Source organism: Canis lupus, chromosome 4 (assembly GCF_011100685.1).
Source record: "Canis lupus familiaris isolate Mischka breed German Shepherd chromosome 4, alternate assembly UU_Cfam_GSD_1.0, whole genome shotgun sequence".
NCBI classification, from domain to species: Eukaryota; Metazoa; Chordata; class Mammalia; order Carnivora; family Canidae; genus Canis; species Canis lupus.
In genome coordinates, this window is record NC_049225.1 from 48624505 (window position 1) to 48637977 (window position 13473).

Genomic DNA, 13473 nt, shown 5'->3' on the forward strand with positions numbered 1-13473 from the left:
AAACTCTTCCAAACACTGTTTCTATAAAGAGGTGAATGTGTGGAAGGGTGGAGGGTGATATAAGATCCAAGGAGGATTATGAGTTTTGTTTTGCCTCTTTTTTTTGTTTGGTTTTGAAAGGTCTATTACTAGAGCACATTTGTATGAAGTAGGGAGGATCCACTAAACTAATAGGATGTGTTACAGGTTGAATTTTGCCCCCCAAAGTGACATGTTGAAATCCTAATCCCCAGCACCTCAGAATGTGACCTTGTTTAGAAATAGGGCTGTATTCCAATTCACATTTGCAGAGACAAGAATGTCGAATTCTTCTGAAGGGAGGGACACTGCAAGTCTCATGGCCCAGCCTGACTTCAATGGAGAGGAGAAGGATAACCCTCCCCCTGGAATTACTATATTTCGAAGAATAATACAATGTCCTACAAGGAGTAGAGGCAAGAGAACATGAGGACACATGTATTCGGGTTGGCAAATTTAACAAAGGAAAGATGTGGAAGTCCTGCCTGACTGCTTCAGTTCTCAGCTAAGTATGTGGTAATGCCATCAGCTGAGGGTGTGAGGAAGGAGGGATACATGAGTCAGAACCTCGAGAGGACTGAACTAAAATTGTACATATGCAACTTTTTAGCTAATGTAGAATTTTTTAGACTTTTTATTATAAAAATTTTCAAACTTACAAAAAAATTAAAAGAAGAGCTTAATGAACATTCTTACCCCATTTCTACCCAAATTCAACAATTGTTACTATTCTACTATAATTGCTTTCTCTATATATATTTTATTATTTTAAAGATTTATTTATTGGGCATCTAGATGGCTCAGTGGTTGAGTGTCTGCCTTTCACTCAGGTCATGATTCCAGGGTCCTGGGATCGAGTTCTACATTGGGGTCCCCACAGAGAGCCCGCTTCTCCCTCTGCCTCCATCTCTGCCTCCATCTCTGCCTCACTCCCTCTGTCTCTCATAAATAAATGGATAAAATCTTAAAAAAAAAAAAAGATGTATTTTTTAGAAAGAGAGCACACAAGCAGGAGGAAGGGCAGAGAGAGCATCTCAAGCTGACTCCCCGCTGAGCACATAGAGCCTGCTGAGGGTGCAATCTCACTACCCCAAGACCATGACCTAAGCCAAAATCAAGAGTTGATGGCTTAACTGACTGAGCCACTCAGATTCCCCTCTATATATTTCTTAAATTAAATTGGTTTTTGTGGGACACCTGGGTGGCTCAGTGGTTGAGCATTTGCCTTTGGCTCAAGTTGTGATCCTGGAGTTCTGGGATCTGGTCCTGCATCAGGATCCCTGTGGGGAGCCTGCTTCTCCCTCTGTGTCTCTGCCTGTTTCCCTGTGTGTCTCATGAATAAATAAATAAAATCTTAAATAAAAAACATGCTTTTTCTGAAACGTTTCAAAAAGACTTTTTTTTAAATGTCATGACATTTTATTTTTAAAAACATCAGTATCCATTTTCTAAGAATAAGGTCATTCTCTCATATGACTGCAAGACCATTGTCACACTTAAGAAGATTCACAATTCCATATCAGCTACATTTAAATTTCTCTAATTGTTCCAAAAATTTATTTTATAACTTTTTTAAAAAATCAGTATGTCATGAAGGTTCCCACATTTTGTTTACTCTTTTAATCTCCTTTTTTAAAGAGTGGTTTTAAATTCACAGGAAAAGTGAGTGGAAGGTAAAGAGATTCTCCATATCCCTCCCTACCACACTTCATCCCGGCCCCTCACACTTGCACAGCCTCCCTCCTTAGCAACAAACCCGCAAGAGTGGTACATTTGTTACAATTGATGAACCTACACTGACACACTGTAATCACCAGAAGTCCACACTTTACATTAGTAAACTCTTGGTATTGTATCTATGGGTTTGGGCAAATGTATATACAATGGCATATCTTTGTGGTGTCATACAGAGCATTTTCACCGCCCTAGAAATCCTCCGTGTTCCACCTATTCATCCCTCTCCTTCCTCTGCCAGCTCCTGGCAACCATTGATCTTTTTGTCTCCACAATTTTGCCTGTTCTGGAACGTCATATAGTTAGAATCACACGGTATACAGAATGACTCTTTCAGAATGACTCTTTTCACTTCATAATATGCATTTGTTTCCTCTGTGCATTTTCATGGCTTGATAGCTCATTCTTTTTAACATTGGTTAATATTCCATTGTCTGGGTGTATCACAATTTATTTATACATTCACCTACTGAAAGACATTTTGGCTGTTTCCAAGTTTTGGCAATTATGAATAAAGCTGCTATAAACATTTGTGTGCAAGTTTTTATGTGAACATGCATACTTTTTTTGTCTCATCACATTGGCTTTTTGCCGAGACATTATCAATTACCTGATGATTTTCTTCAGGGACTAAGTCTTGTATTTTCTGTAAAGTGTTATTTTTGAGACTTGATTAGACTGATAGTGCTGTGTATGCATATTGTATCATATTAGAAGGCACCTGACAAAAGGTCATCCTAATATTAGTGGTGTTTTACCATTTGCTATGATGGTTCCTTCCTTCCTCCCTTCCTCCCTTCTCCTTCCCTCTCTCCCTCCCTCCCTTCCTTTCTTCCTTCCATCTTTCCTCCCCCTCCTTCCTTCCTTTTTAGTAATCCCTACACCAAAGGTGGGGCTTGAACTCACCAAGATCAAGAGTCTCACACTCCACCAACTGAGCTGGCCAGGTGCCCCTGGTGGCACATTCTTTTACCCTTTGCAATTAATAAGTAATCTTCGGGATCCTACTTTGGGACCTGTGAATATCTTGTAACCTAACAACTTTCACTTGATAGCACTGATGTTCCTCATCTAAATCAGTGATTCTGTTGGAGGTGGCAAAGTCCAGAACACTTAATGAGGTCATCTAGGGGGAGAGTGTAGTAAAAGAAAAGAGAGTGCAGGTTCAACTCCTTACTGCAATAATGACAAGCCAGGTACAGGATGGTGCAACAAAGGAGTGAGAAAAGCAGCAGTTAGGTTGAGAGAAAACCAAGGATGTGGCACCAGCTCTCTGGAAAAGAGAGCATTTCAAGAAAGGAAGTTTTGGGGATCCCTGGGTGGCGCAGCGGTTTGGCGCCTGCCTTTGGCCCAGGGCACGATCCTGGAGACCTGGGATCGAATCCCACATCGGGCTCCCGGTGCAAGGAGCCTGCTTCTCCCTCTGCCTGTGTCTCTGCCTCTCTCTCTCTCTGTGACTATCATAAATAAATAAATTTAAAAAAAATTAAAAAAAAAAAAAAGAAAGGAAGTTCTGTTAGTGGAGGATGAAGCTAGGGAGGTGCCCATTGGATTTGGTAAGGTAGAGTTCACTGCAGAAATTGGCAGGAGTTTTGCAGAGGATTGGGAACAGAAATCAGACTATGGTGGCTTAGAATGAGAAAGACAAGGGAAACAGACCTATACAATGTATCTTTTTCAGAGATGGCTTTATTTTTTTTTAAGATTTTATTTATTTATTTGAGAAAGAGAGAGCATGCACCCAAGTGGGGGGAGGGGCAGAAGGACAAGACTCTCCGCTGAACGGGATGCCCCATTTGGGGCTTGATCTCAGGGTCCTGAGATCCTGACTTGAGCCAAAGTCAGACACTTAACTCACTGAGCCAGGCATCCTCCTGGCTCTAATTAAGACATTAAATGTCTCTAATTTGGGCTTCTCAATAAATATTTATTGTTTTTCACAAATTTTACACTTATTTCCCCTCCTTTGGTCATTTCTCTCAACATGAGTTTTAAAATACAGTGTAGTGAGATAAGATTTTGAACGATTAATCTTTGTACTTTTTAATTTCCTACGGCACTCTCTTAGTTTTCTCCTACCCACTTTGCAGCATCCATAGAGCCAGGAGGAGAATTAGGATGGTTCAAGTGAAAATACAGAAAAACAGCAAATGTTTGTCCTGCTATTGTTTTTCTCTTGAATCTACAGCTAATGAGGATTATGAAGTGGCTGTGGGTGACAGAGGATGAGTCCTTTCTTCCTGATTCAGGCAGAAGAGATAAATATTATTGTGACTAAGATGGGAAGAAGGCATTGGAGTCGCCCTCTCTGTTGTGATAGTCTTCAGAAAATCAGTAAACAAAATTTGACTTGTGATTAAGGCGCTGATGACTCTTAATTTGAAGGAATGTTAGAGTTGGGGTCTCAACAAAAACTTTTCTAAGGAGAGTGAATGACTCCATGTCTTTAGGTCCTGGGGCCTTCTCTCTAACTTTGCCACTACTGGGATCCCTGGGTGGCTTAGTGGTTTAGCATCTGCCCTGGGTTCAGGATGTGATCCTGAAGTCCCAGGATCGGGTCCCACGTCGGGCTCCCTGCATGGAGCCTGCTTCTTTCTCTGCCTGTATCTCTCCCACTCTCTCTGTGTCTCTCATGAATAAATAAATATTAAAACAAACAAACAAACAAAACTTTGCCACTACTTTTGGGCCCCCCACCCTGTTTCAGGAGATGTTCCTATAGTAGTCATGAATAGCAGCAAGAAGAGAGGATCTGGAGGAAGGGTTTCCAGGGATGATGAGAAAGGAGGCAGGGTATCCCAAATTGTGGACGATGCTCTCTTGTCAGTGTGAACATGGACAGGGAGTTAAAGTTAAAGGCTAACATGGCTATACTGGGACTAAGTTAAACTAGACATGACCCTCAGTTCCCAAGCCCTGGCCTCCTATAACTTAGACTTTTACCTGTGAGCCTCAGCACACATAGGCCAGGTCCTGCATGTTGGGAGGCAGCATGCCAAAAACCTTGAAGCAAAAGCTTGAAGTGTTAATAAAAAGTCCAAAGTTTAGCTCTTTCTTTCTAAAGAGACCTCATCCACACCTTCAGTACACACCAGCCTGTCACTCCCTCAGAAATATAGTCCATCCATTTCACAGCTTTCTGAAAGGCCTGAACTTTCTCCTGTAGATATCCTCCTCCCTTGGGGAGAACTGGGACTGTGATGATGATGATGATTTTTGGCAGCATTTGGTGTAATCCATTGCTGTCATTTATTATGCTCTGTATCTCCATCATATTATTAAAGTTGTGCTTTTTCTTCAGCATCATTAAATCAGTTTGTAACTTTATGTATGCATGAGCCTGTCTTTCTTGCTAGATTGAAAGCTCTGTGGAGATAGGAACCGTCTTTATACAATTCTTTGGCCTCTAGCATAGTAGTTATTTAAAAAATTTTTGATAGTTGTTAAATGACTCTCACTGGCAGATCTCACCAATCCCTAAGAATCAGTTACTGTCCACACTCTTACTGTTCCCAGATGTGTATGTTGTTCAGAGCCTTCTCCTGAGGACCTACACATGCAAGATTCTATCTGACATCTCCACTCCACCTCAAACTCAGTATGTCCCAAACTGACTGTGTCCACTTCACTTGGCAAATGAGCTCTTTCATCTAAGTTCTTTATTTCAGGTGATAGCAAGGTCACTCATCTATTGTACAAACCGGAGAGTCTCAACTATTCCTCAGGCTATGGGCCATCTGCTTTTACCTGGATAATTATCTTTTTCTTCTTCTACAGCAACTAGACAGTGTCTAACACACAATAGGTACTAGTAAATATCATTGGATAAATGATCTAACTTCTGATTTATTCCCATAGAACTAATTTTCCACTCAGCAATGTGACATTCAGAAACATCTGATGCTGATCCATTGCCCTTTAAGGGCTCCCCATTGTCCACGGGTTAAAGATCAAATTTCATAGTATACGTTTTCCTTTTTACCATTCACGGTCAGATCTATTTATTCTTGCAGTTCAACTTTTCTCTGGTGATACTGAATGTTGTTTCTCAAATGGAGCAAACTCTCTTAACTTTCCATTGGATAATACATTTCCACTGAATCCTTCCCTTATCTGACTCACTCCTATGCATTTGTTCAGGTCCTAGCTTAGTACTCACCACCTGACCTGACCTAGAAGGGGTTGGAAATTCCTGCTAGATCACTAAGTACTTTGCAAACCAAGACCTTAGTTAACCACTTAGCTAGTCAAAGACCTCTATCACCTTTTGCTTTCAGACAATTTTGTAGGGAACATTCTTAGGCTAAAGTCTTTGTATAGATACCAGTCTGAAAGATGAAGTCCTGGCAGAAACAAACAAACAAACAAACCAAAATCTTGGGAGAGAAATTTCTGGCCAAAGGGCACGTATATATATATATTTTTTACTTTAACAGATACTGTCCAGTCGATTTTTTTTAAAAAAAAAGATTTATTTATTCATGAGAGACACACACACACATAGAGGCAGAGACACAGGCAGAGGGAGAAGCAGGCTCCATGCAGGGAGCCCGACTTGGGACTCTATCCGGGGACCCCAGGATCATGCCCTGGGCCAAAGGCAGGTGCTAAACGGCTGAGCCACCCAGGGATCCCCTCATCATAGTTTTTGATCATTGTTAATCTGATACAGAAATATTGGTGTTTCATTTTACTTTGCATTTCTTAGATGATGATGGATTATCTTTTCCAAAGTAAAGAACACTTGCATTTCTTCTAGGTTCGGTCTGCATAGATCTTGACTACTTTTGGACTTTTGGTATTATCCTTAATTTATAAAACTGTCTAATCAGAAGAAATTTGGGGATGCCTGGGTGGCTCAGCAGTTGAGTATCTGCCTTTGGCCCAGGGCATGATCCTGGAGTCCTAGGATTGAGTCCCACATCGGGCTGCCTGCATGGAGCCTGCTTCTCTCTGCCTCTGTCTCTGTCTTTCTCTATCATGAAAAAATAAATAAAATCTTTTTTTTTTTTAAGAAGAAATTTGCTTTGCCTGTCATATGTGCTTATCAAGTGACTATGGAGTCTTTCTCCATCTGGATTTTTTTACTTTTTATGAAATAAAAAAGTGGCTATATTTTGTAGCTTCAGTCTTCTATAGAAAATCTCCATTTTGAAATTATTCAGACATCATTGTGGACTATGATATTGGGGTTTTTAAAAATATTTTATTTATTTGAGAGAGAGAGAGCGTACAAGTGGGTGGGAAGAGCAGATGGAAAGGGGGAAGCAGACTCTCTGCTCAGTGGGGAGCCCAACTTGGTGCTCCATCCCAGGACGTTGGGATTATGACCTGAGCTAAAGGCAGATGCTTAACTGACTGAGCCAGCCAGGCACCCCCATTATTTTTAAAATTTAAATCTGAAATTTATTTTTGGTTTGAAAGTGAGGTGAAAGATATAACTTCTCACTAGATGGAAAGCCAGTTATCTCCTAACTATTGAGCAACATATTTTTAAGACATTCCACCATTAATTATTTCTATTTTCTTTGTGAAGTAGAAGTATCTATCATTGGCTTAAGAAGGTGGTGCTGAAATCAGAAGTTTGAGAAAAATTAAAAATGGGAAAGAGGGGTGCCTAGCTGGCCAACTCAGTAGAGCATGTGACTCTTAATATATAATTTTAAGATTTTATTTATTTGAGAGGTAGAGAGAGAAAGCACAAGTGAAGTGAGGGGCAGAGGGAGAAGCAGACTCCCTATGGAGCAGGGGGCCTAATGAAGGCTCAATCAGGCTAGGATCATGACCTACGCTGAAAGGAGACACTTAACCAACTGAGCCACCCAGGTGCCCCTAAGCATGCAACTCTTAATCTCAGGGTTGTGAGTTTAAGCCCCATGTTTGGTGTGGCACCTACTAAAAAAAAAAAAAAAAAAAAAAAAGGTGGGGGGGTTGGGGAAGAAAAAGAAACACAGAATTGTTAGGTGACCTCAGGAGCCTAGTTAAGGTTAGAAAGAAGGACCTTGACATGGCCACCAACTTTGATATCAGAGGATATTATTTGGTATGTTCAATAGCCTTGGTACAAAAGTATAAGATGCAGACAGTTGAATTTTAACAGGAAATGTTGGGTGGGAGATGTTAGTGTGACCACCTTTAGAAAATATTATCTGTGGAATGCCTGGGTGGTTCAGTTAGTTAAGCATCTGACCTTGGTTCAGGTCATGATCTCGGGGTTCTGGAATCCAGCCCTGTGTGTCGCTCCACACTCAGTAGGGAGTCTGCTTCTCCTTCTCCCTCTGCTCATGCTATAAAATCTTAAAAAAAAAAAAAAAAAAAAACATATATATATATATATATATTACCTGCAATAGGAGGAAAATTGAGATCAACTCGATTACTTAAGGCCTAGGTCAGAAGTCTAATCTTTAGGAGTACCTGTAAATCTTCATTAGGCCTTAACCACACTTTCCAGTATGTGGCCTTTCAAGACTAGAAGCTTCTCAGAAGCTGCTGAGTGTTAGTAAAACTCTGAGAATATATTTTACATTCCAAATACCTAATAAACAAACTAATAAATGGAATGTGGTATTTTATTTATTGAGATAAAGATATTTATGTCATACTTGAAGGATTACAATGCTGGGGATGTTTGGGGTTAGGAGAGGACACAAAATAAAGCTTGGGACTCAGTCTTCTCAGTCTGAAGCCATCACACACGTGGTACCAAAGATTCTTCCTTAGAAGATTGTTTCATTTTCTTCATAATCTTAAAAGGGGAGAAATCATTAGCTTCACATTGTTTATATTCTTTTTCGAAAATGTACTTTTAACAAGGGCATATTTTCTTCTCTTAAAGGATTTTCTTCCATTAATGATTAAAAAATTCTGAAACCCTCCTTACAAAACTCAATTTTTTAAAAAAAGTACAAGAATGAAACCTAATTTCATTTAAAACAAATATTAACAAAAAATAATACACACAGACATAAACTAGTCTTCATAAATAAACCCATTTTAAACCAGTAGTCCAAAGAATAATCTCAACATTAAGACTTTAATTTGGGAATGAACCATTTGTTTTAAAACCTTTATTGAGGTATGACATACAATAAACTGTATATATTAAAGATATATAATTTGATGTTTTGACATATATACATATATAGATAGATATACACAACCCAAAAAACCATCACTATAATTAAGGCAGTAAATATGTTCTTCACAAAAATACTTTTCTTATTCCTAATATTGGTAGTTTATTATTTTTTTTCCTAATCAGTCTAGCTAGAGGTTTAGCAATTTTATTGATCTCAGTAAATAAAATCTTGCATTGACTTTATGATTTTTGTTTTCTAGTTTATTGAGTTCTACTCTGACCTTTAGTTTTCCTTTTCCTTTACTTAGTTTGGGTTTAAGTTGCTTTTCTATTTCTCATTCCTAAGTTAAAAGCTAAAGTTATTGATTTAAGAGCTTTCTTCTTTTGAAATATAGGCATTCAGTGAGATAACTGCTCGAAATCTGCTTTAGCAGCAGTCCATAGCATTTTGATATGTTGTATCTTCATTTTGATTCTGTTTGAAAAAGTTCCTAATTTTCCCTTTGATTTTTCTCACTGACCCATGGCTTATTTAGAAATGTATTATTTAGAGGTACCTGGGTGACTCTGTTGGTAAAGTATCTGCCTTCGGCTCAGGTCAGGATCCCAGGGTCCTGGGATCAAGCCCTCAACTGGGCTCCATGCTTAGCGGGGAGCCTGCTTCTCCCTTTCACTCTGCCTACCACTCCCCCTGCTTGTGCTCTCTATAATGAATAGATAAAAATCTTTTGTTTTTTTTAAATTTTTATTTATGATAGTCACAGAGAGAGAGAGAGAGAGAGAGAGAGAGAGAGAGAGGGGCAGAGACACAGGCAGAGGGAGAAGCAGGCTCCATGCACCGGCAGCCCGACGTGGGATTCGATCCTGGGTCTCCAGGATCACGCCCTGGGCCAAAGGCAGGCGCCAAACCACTGCGCCACCCAGGGATCCCATAGATAAAAATCTTAAAAAAAATGTATTACTTAATCTCCCAACTATCTATGGGTTTTCCAGAGATCTGTTATTGATTTTTAAATTAAATCTATTGTGGACAGAGAACATACCAGATATGATTGGAATCCATTAATATTGTGAACTGGTTTTGTGGCCCAGGATATAGTCGATATTGGTAAATTTTGTATGTTCACATAAAAAGAATGTATATATTATTGTTGTTGGGTAGTTTTTCCATAAATGTCAATCTAATCAACTTGGTTCAGAGTATTGTCTAAATCTTCAATATCCTTTCTGATTTTTTTCAACACAGAGCTTGAATTCAGAATCTTACGATTAAGACCTGAGGTGAGATCAAGAGTCAGATGCTTAACCAACTGAGCCATCCAGGTGCCCCTGAGGGAGGCTATTGATATCTCTCATGATCAAGAAATCGTTGCCAAGACTGATGTCATAAAGCTTTCCTATTATATTTTCTTCTAGTTGTTTAATGGTTTAAGATCTTGGAGATGATTTTTATGTATGGTTCACTGTTTTGCATTTAGATATCCAGTTTTGCCAACACTATTTATTGAAGGCACTATGCTTTCCCTACTTATATTTTTGGCACTCTCAACTAGTTTCTGGATTGCTCACAAAGTGAATTTGTCTCTGTATTACCAATGACTTGGTATGTTTTTTGGGGAGAGGAGGGTCCAAGGATTCTCTTCTGTCACCTTGCTGATGTTATGTCTCAGCATGGTATATCTTTTAACACTGTTTCACTTTTCACCTATTTTTGTCTTTATATTTGAAGTGTTTTTTTTTTTTCTAATTTCTACAATTCTTCTGAACTTGTGGCTTACAATATCATACCAACTTTGTAAATCGTTATTTTATTTTTTTTTAAGATTTTATTTATTTATTCACGACAGACACAGAGAGAGAGAGAGGCAGAGACACAGGCAGAGAGAGAAGCAGGCTCCATGCAGGGAACCCAATGTGGGACTTGATCCTAAGACTCCAGGATCATGCCCTGGGTGAAGGCAGGCGCTAAACCGGCGAGCCACCCAGGTGTCCCATAAATCAGTTATTTTATTTAATTTTTAAAAAGATTTTATTTATTTATTCATGAGAGACACACAGAGAGAGAGAGAGAGAGAGAGAAGCAGAGACACAGGCAGACAAAGAAGCAGGCTCCATGCAGGGAGCCCGATGTGGGACTCGATCCTGGGTCTCCAGGATCAGGCCCCGGACTGAAGGAGGCACTAAACTGCTGAGCCACGGGGGCTGCCCAAATCAGTTATTTTAAATGAAGAATCACCAGTTTCTAAATAATATACCACTATGTGTGATTCTCGAGGCAAGGTAGGGAGGGGAGAGCAAAGACAAGAAATACACCTTAAATAGAACCATTTATGTAACTTCATATAATACAAGTTGAATAACTGGGTAAATGACTTAATGTGTGGTTTTATTTCATATTACACACTTATTAACTAAGCAGTTAATAATCAGATGCCAAGCACTCTAAGACAAATTCTCTTGAGGAGTTTCTCAGATTTTTAGTGTATCTAAGAATTGACTGCAGTTGGTTAAAAATGCAGATGTTAAAAAAAATGCAGATGTTCAGGCTAAACTCCAGATTTTAATTTAGTAGGACTGAGATGGAGTCTAGGAATCTGCAAATTCTTGACCAACTCAGTGACCCTGATAAGAGACAAAAAGATTCTTGTGGAGTTAGACATACCCTTATTTCTTATTTGCACTGGACAAATGGATGATGGATATAACAGAATGAACATTATTAGACAAAGTAGAGTCAAGAACAGACCGAGGTGTTTTTGCCCAGTTTAAGATGTTCAGATTAGAAAAGGCTTCCAGTATTGAATTAAAAAAACTCTGGATTAGAATCTTGAAACCATCTGAGGTTTCAGAGTAGGAGAATAATAATCAGCAATTTTTAAAGGAATGTTGATTTGATGGGATGAGCTGTAAAGTTGGAAAGCCAGAGAGAAAGTTTAGAATGAGGTGATAAAGGTAAGCATCAAGGAGGAGGTACAGACAACAGAAAATAAAATGTCAGAAGTCATACTGGTATGTATGTATGTGAACTTCCCTTCACATACTTAAGAACAGGAAGTTAATATTAAATACATTAAAAATATTCATTAGAAACATAATAATAACAGTAACAATAGCAAAAACAATAATAAAAAGAATGAAATAATTTTTAACAGGTCTTCCCGACATTCACGTGCAGTATTCTTGAAACTCCACAGGAGCTCAATAGCAGTTTGTATTGCCTAGAAGAATTATTAAAAAGGAGGTATTAGTATTTTAGGTTAAATTGAATCCATCAGTCATTATAAACTAAAAACAGGCATTTCCTATCTTCTATAAGGCAGGTGAGCAATGTTTACATTCTGTAGTATAATTATATTAAAAAAGTTTTTTCTAAAGTTTTTTTATTTAAATAATCTCTATACACAATGTGGGGCTTGAACTTATGACCTTGAGATCAAGAGTTGCATGTTCCTCCAACTAAACCTAGCCAGGTACCCCACATAATTCTATTTCTTCATTCACTATTTCAACCAATATTGATTTATTGTCAAAGATAAAAAGATTCATAGCCAAAAAAGAAAACTTTACTTTTCCACATCTACAAATTTGACACATAGGTTAAAATTTTAAGGGTATGATAGAGGGAGCATTTCTGGGGGTGGATGGGTAGGTAGGAGCAAAAAAAGCCAGACAAGGTTTCAAGGAAGATGGGACGTGAACTGAGCTTGAAGGTGGGATCTAGATATGTGGAAAATAGGGAATATGGAAGAGGAAAGAAAGGCATTTTACATAAAAATCTTAGTATGGATTTTCTATATCAGAAATTGTCAAACAAATTTTCACAGTTCATAAAAATGGGTAACTTGAGAAATGCTGTGAAAGCAAATCCAAAGAAAGATGACACACATTTATTCATTTCTTACCTTCTTTCAATGGTGTTTTGAGACCAAAATTTTCTTTGCTTTCGTGAAGAAAAGCCTTTGAAGGATCAAAGTGTTTGATACCAAGAACTTTATTTAATTCCTCCTGAAGTTTTGTCTCACTTTGTTTTCTTTTAGCGAGCTGAGAGCGGAGTTTTGACACCTCCTATGAAAGAAAAATATAGACAACAATTATTAAAGTTCATGTGCGTGAAACATGTTATCGATGTTATTGACAAGTTCCAAAGTTGCTCATCTACCAAACCAAAAGGCAAAAATCGTTACTAGATACGGGCTTTAAGACTAAAAATTACAAAATGACTCTGAAGGGCTATGACAAAGGAGATAATGGGACATTTAAATCCTCTTGCCACTCTACAGTTACAGTTTTTTTTTTTTTTTTTTTTTAAGATTTTACTTATTTATCTGACAGAGAGAGCAAGGGAGCACAAGCAGGGGGAGGGGCAGAAGGAGAGGGAGAAGCCGACTTCCCTGCTGAGCAGGGAACTTGATCATGGGACTTGATTCTAGAACCCTGGGATCATGACCTGAGCTGAAGGCAGACTTCTTTTTTTTTTTTTTTAAATTTTTTATTTTTTTATGATAGTCACACAGAGAGAGAGAGAGAGGCAGAGACACAGGCAGAGGGAGAAGCAGGCTCCATGCACTGGGAGCCCGACGTGGGATTCGATCCCGGGTCTCCAGGATCGCGCCCTGGGCCAAAGGCAGGCGCCAAACCGC

At 38.8% G+C, this 13473-nt stretch overlaps 1 protein-coding gene across 4 annotated transcripts in view; it reads right to left on the reverse strand.

The window, feature by feature from the left end:
- Positions 1 to 11484: 11484 nt before the first annotated feature.
- HMMR (hyaluronan mediated motility receptor) overlaps positions 11485 to 13473 on the reverse strand; it is a 43226-nt gene continuing 41237 nt past the window's right edge. For all 4 annotated transcript variants that reach the window (XM_038534826.1, XM_038534825.1, XM_038534823.1 and 1 more), the window contains 2 exons: positions 12736 to 12898; positions 11485 to 12051 (listed from right to left, as the gene is read on the reverse strand). In XM_038534826.1, the coding sequence (XP_038390754.1) occupies positions 12032 to 12051; positions 12736 to 12898 (183 nt within the window). In that variant the 3' untranslated portion in view covers positions 11485 to 12031. The remainder of the gene's footprint in view (positions 12052 to 12735; positions 12899 to 13473) is intronic.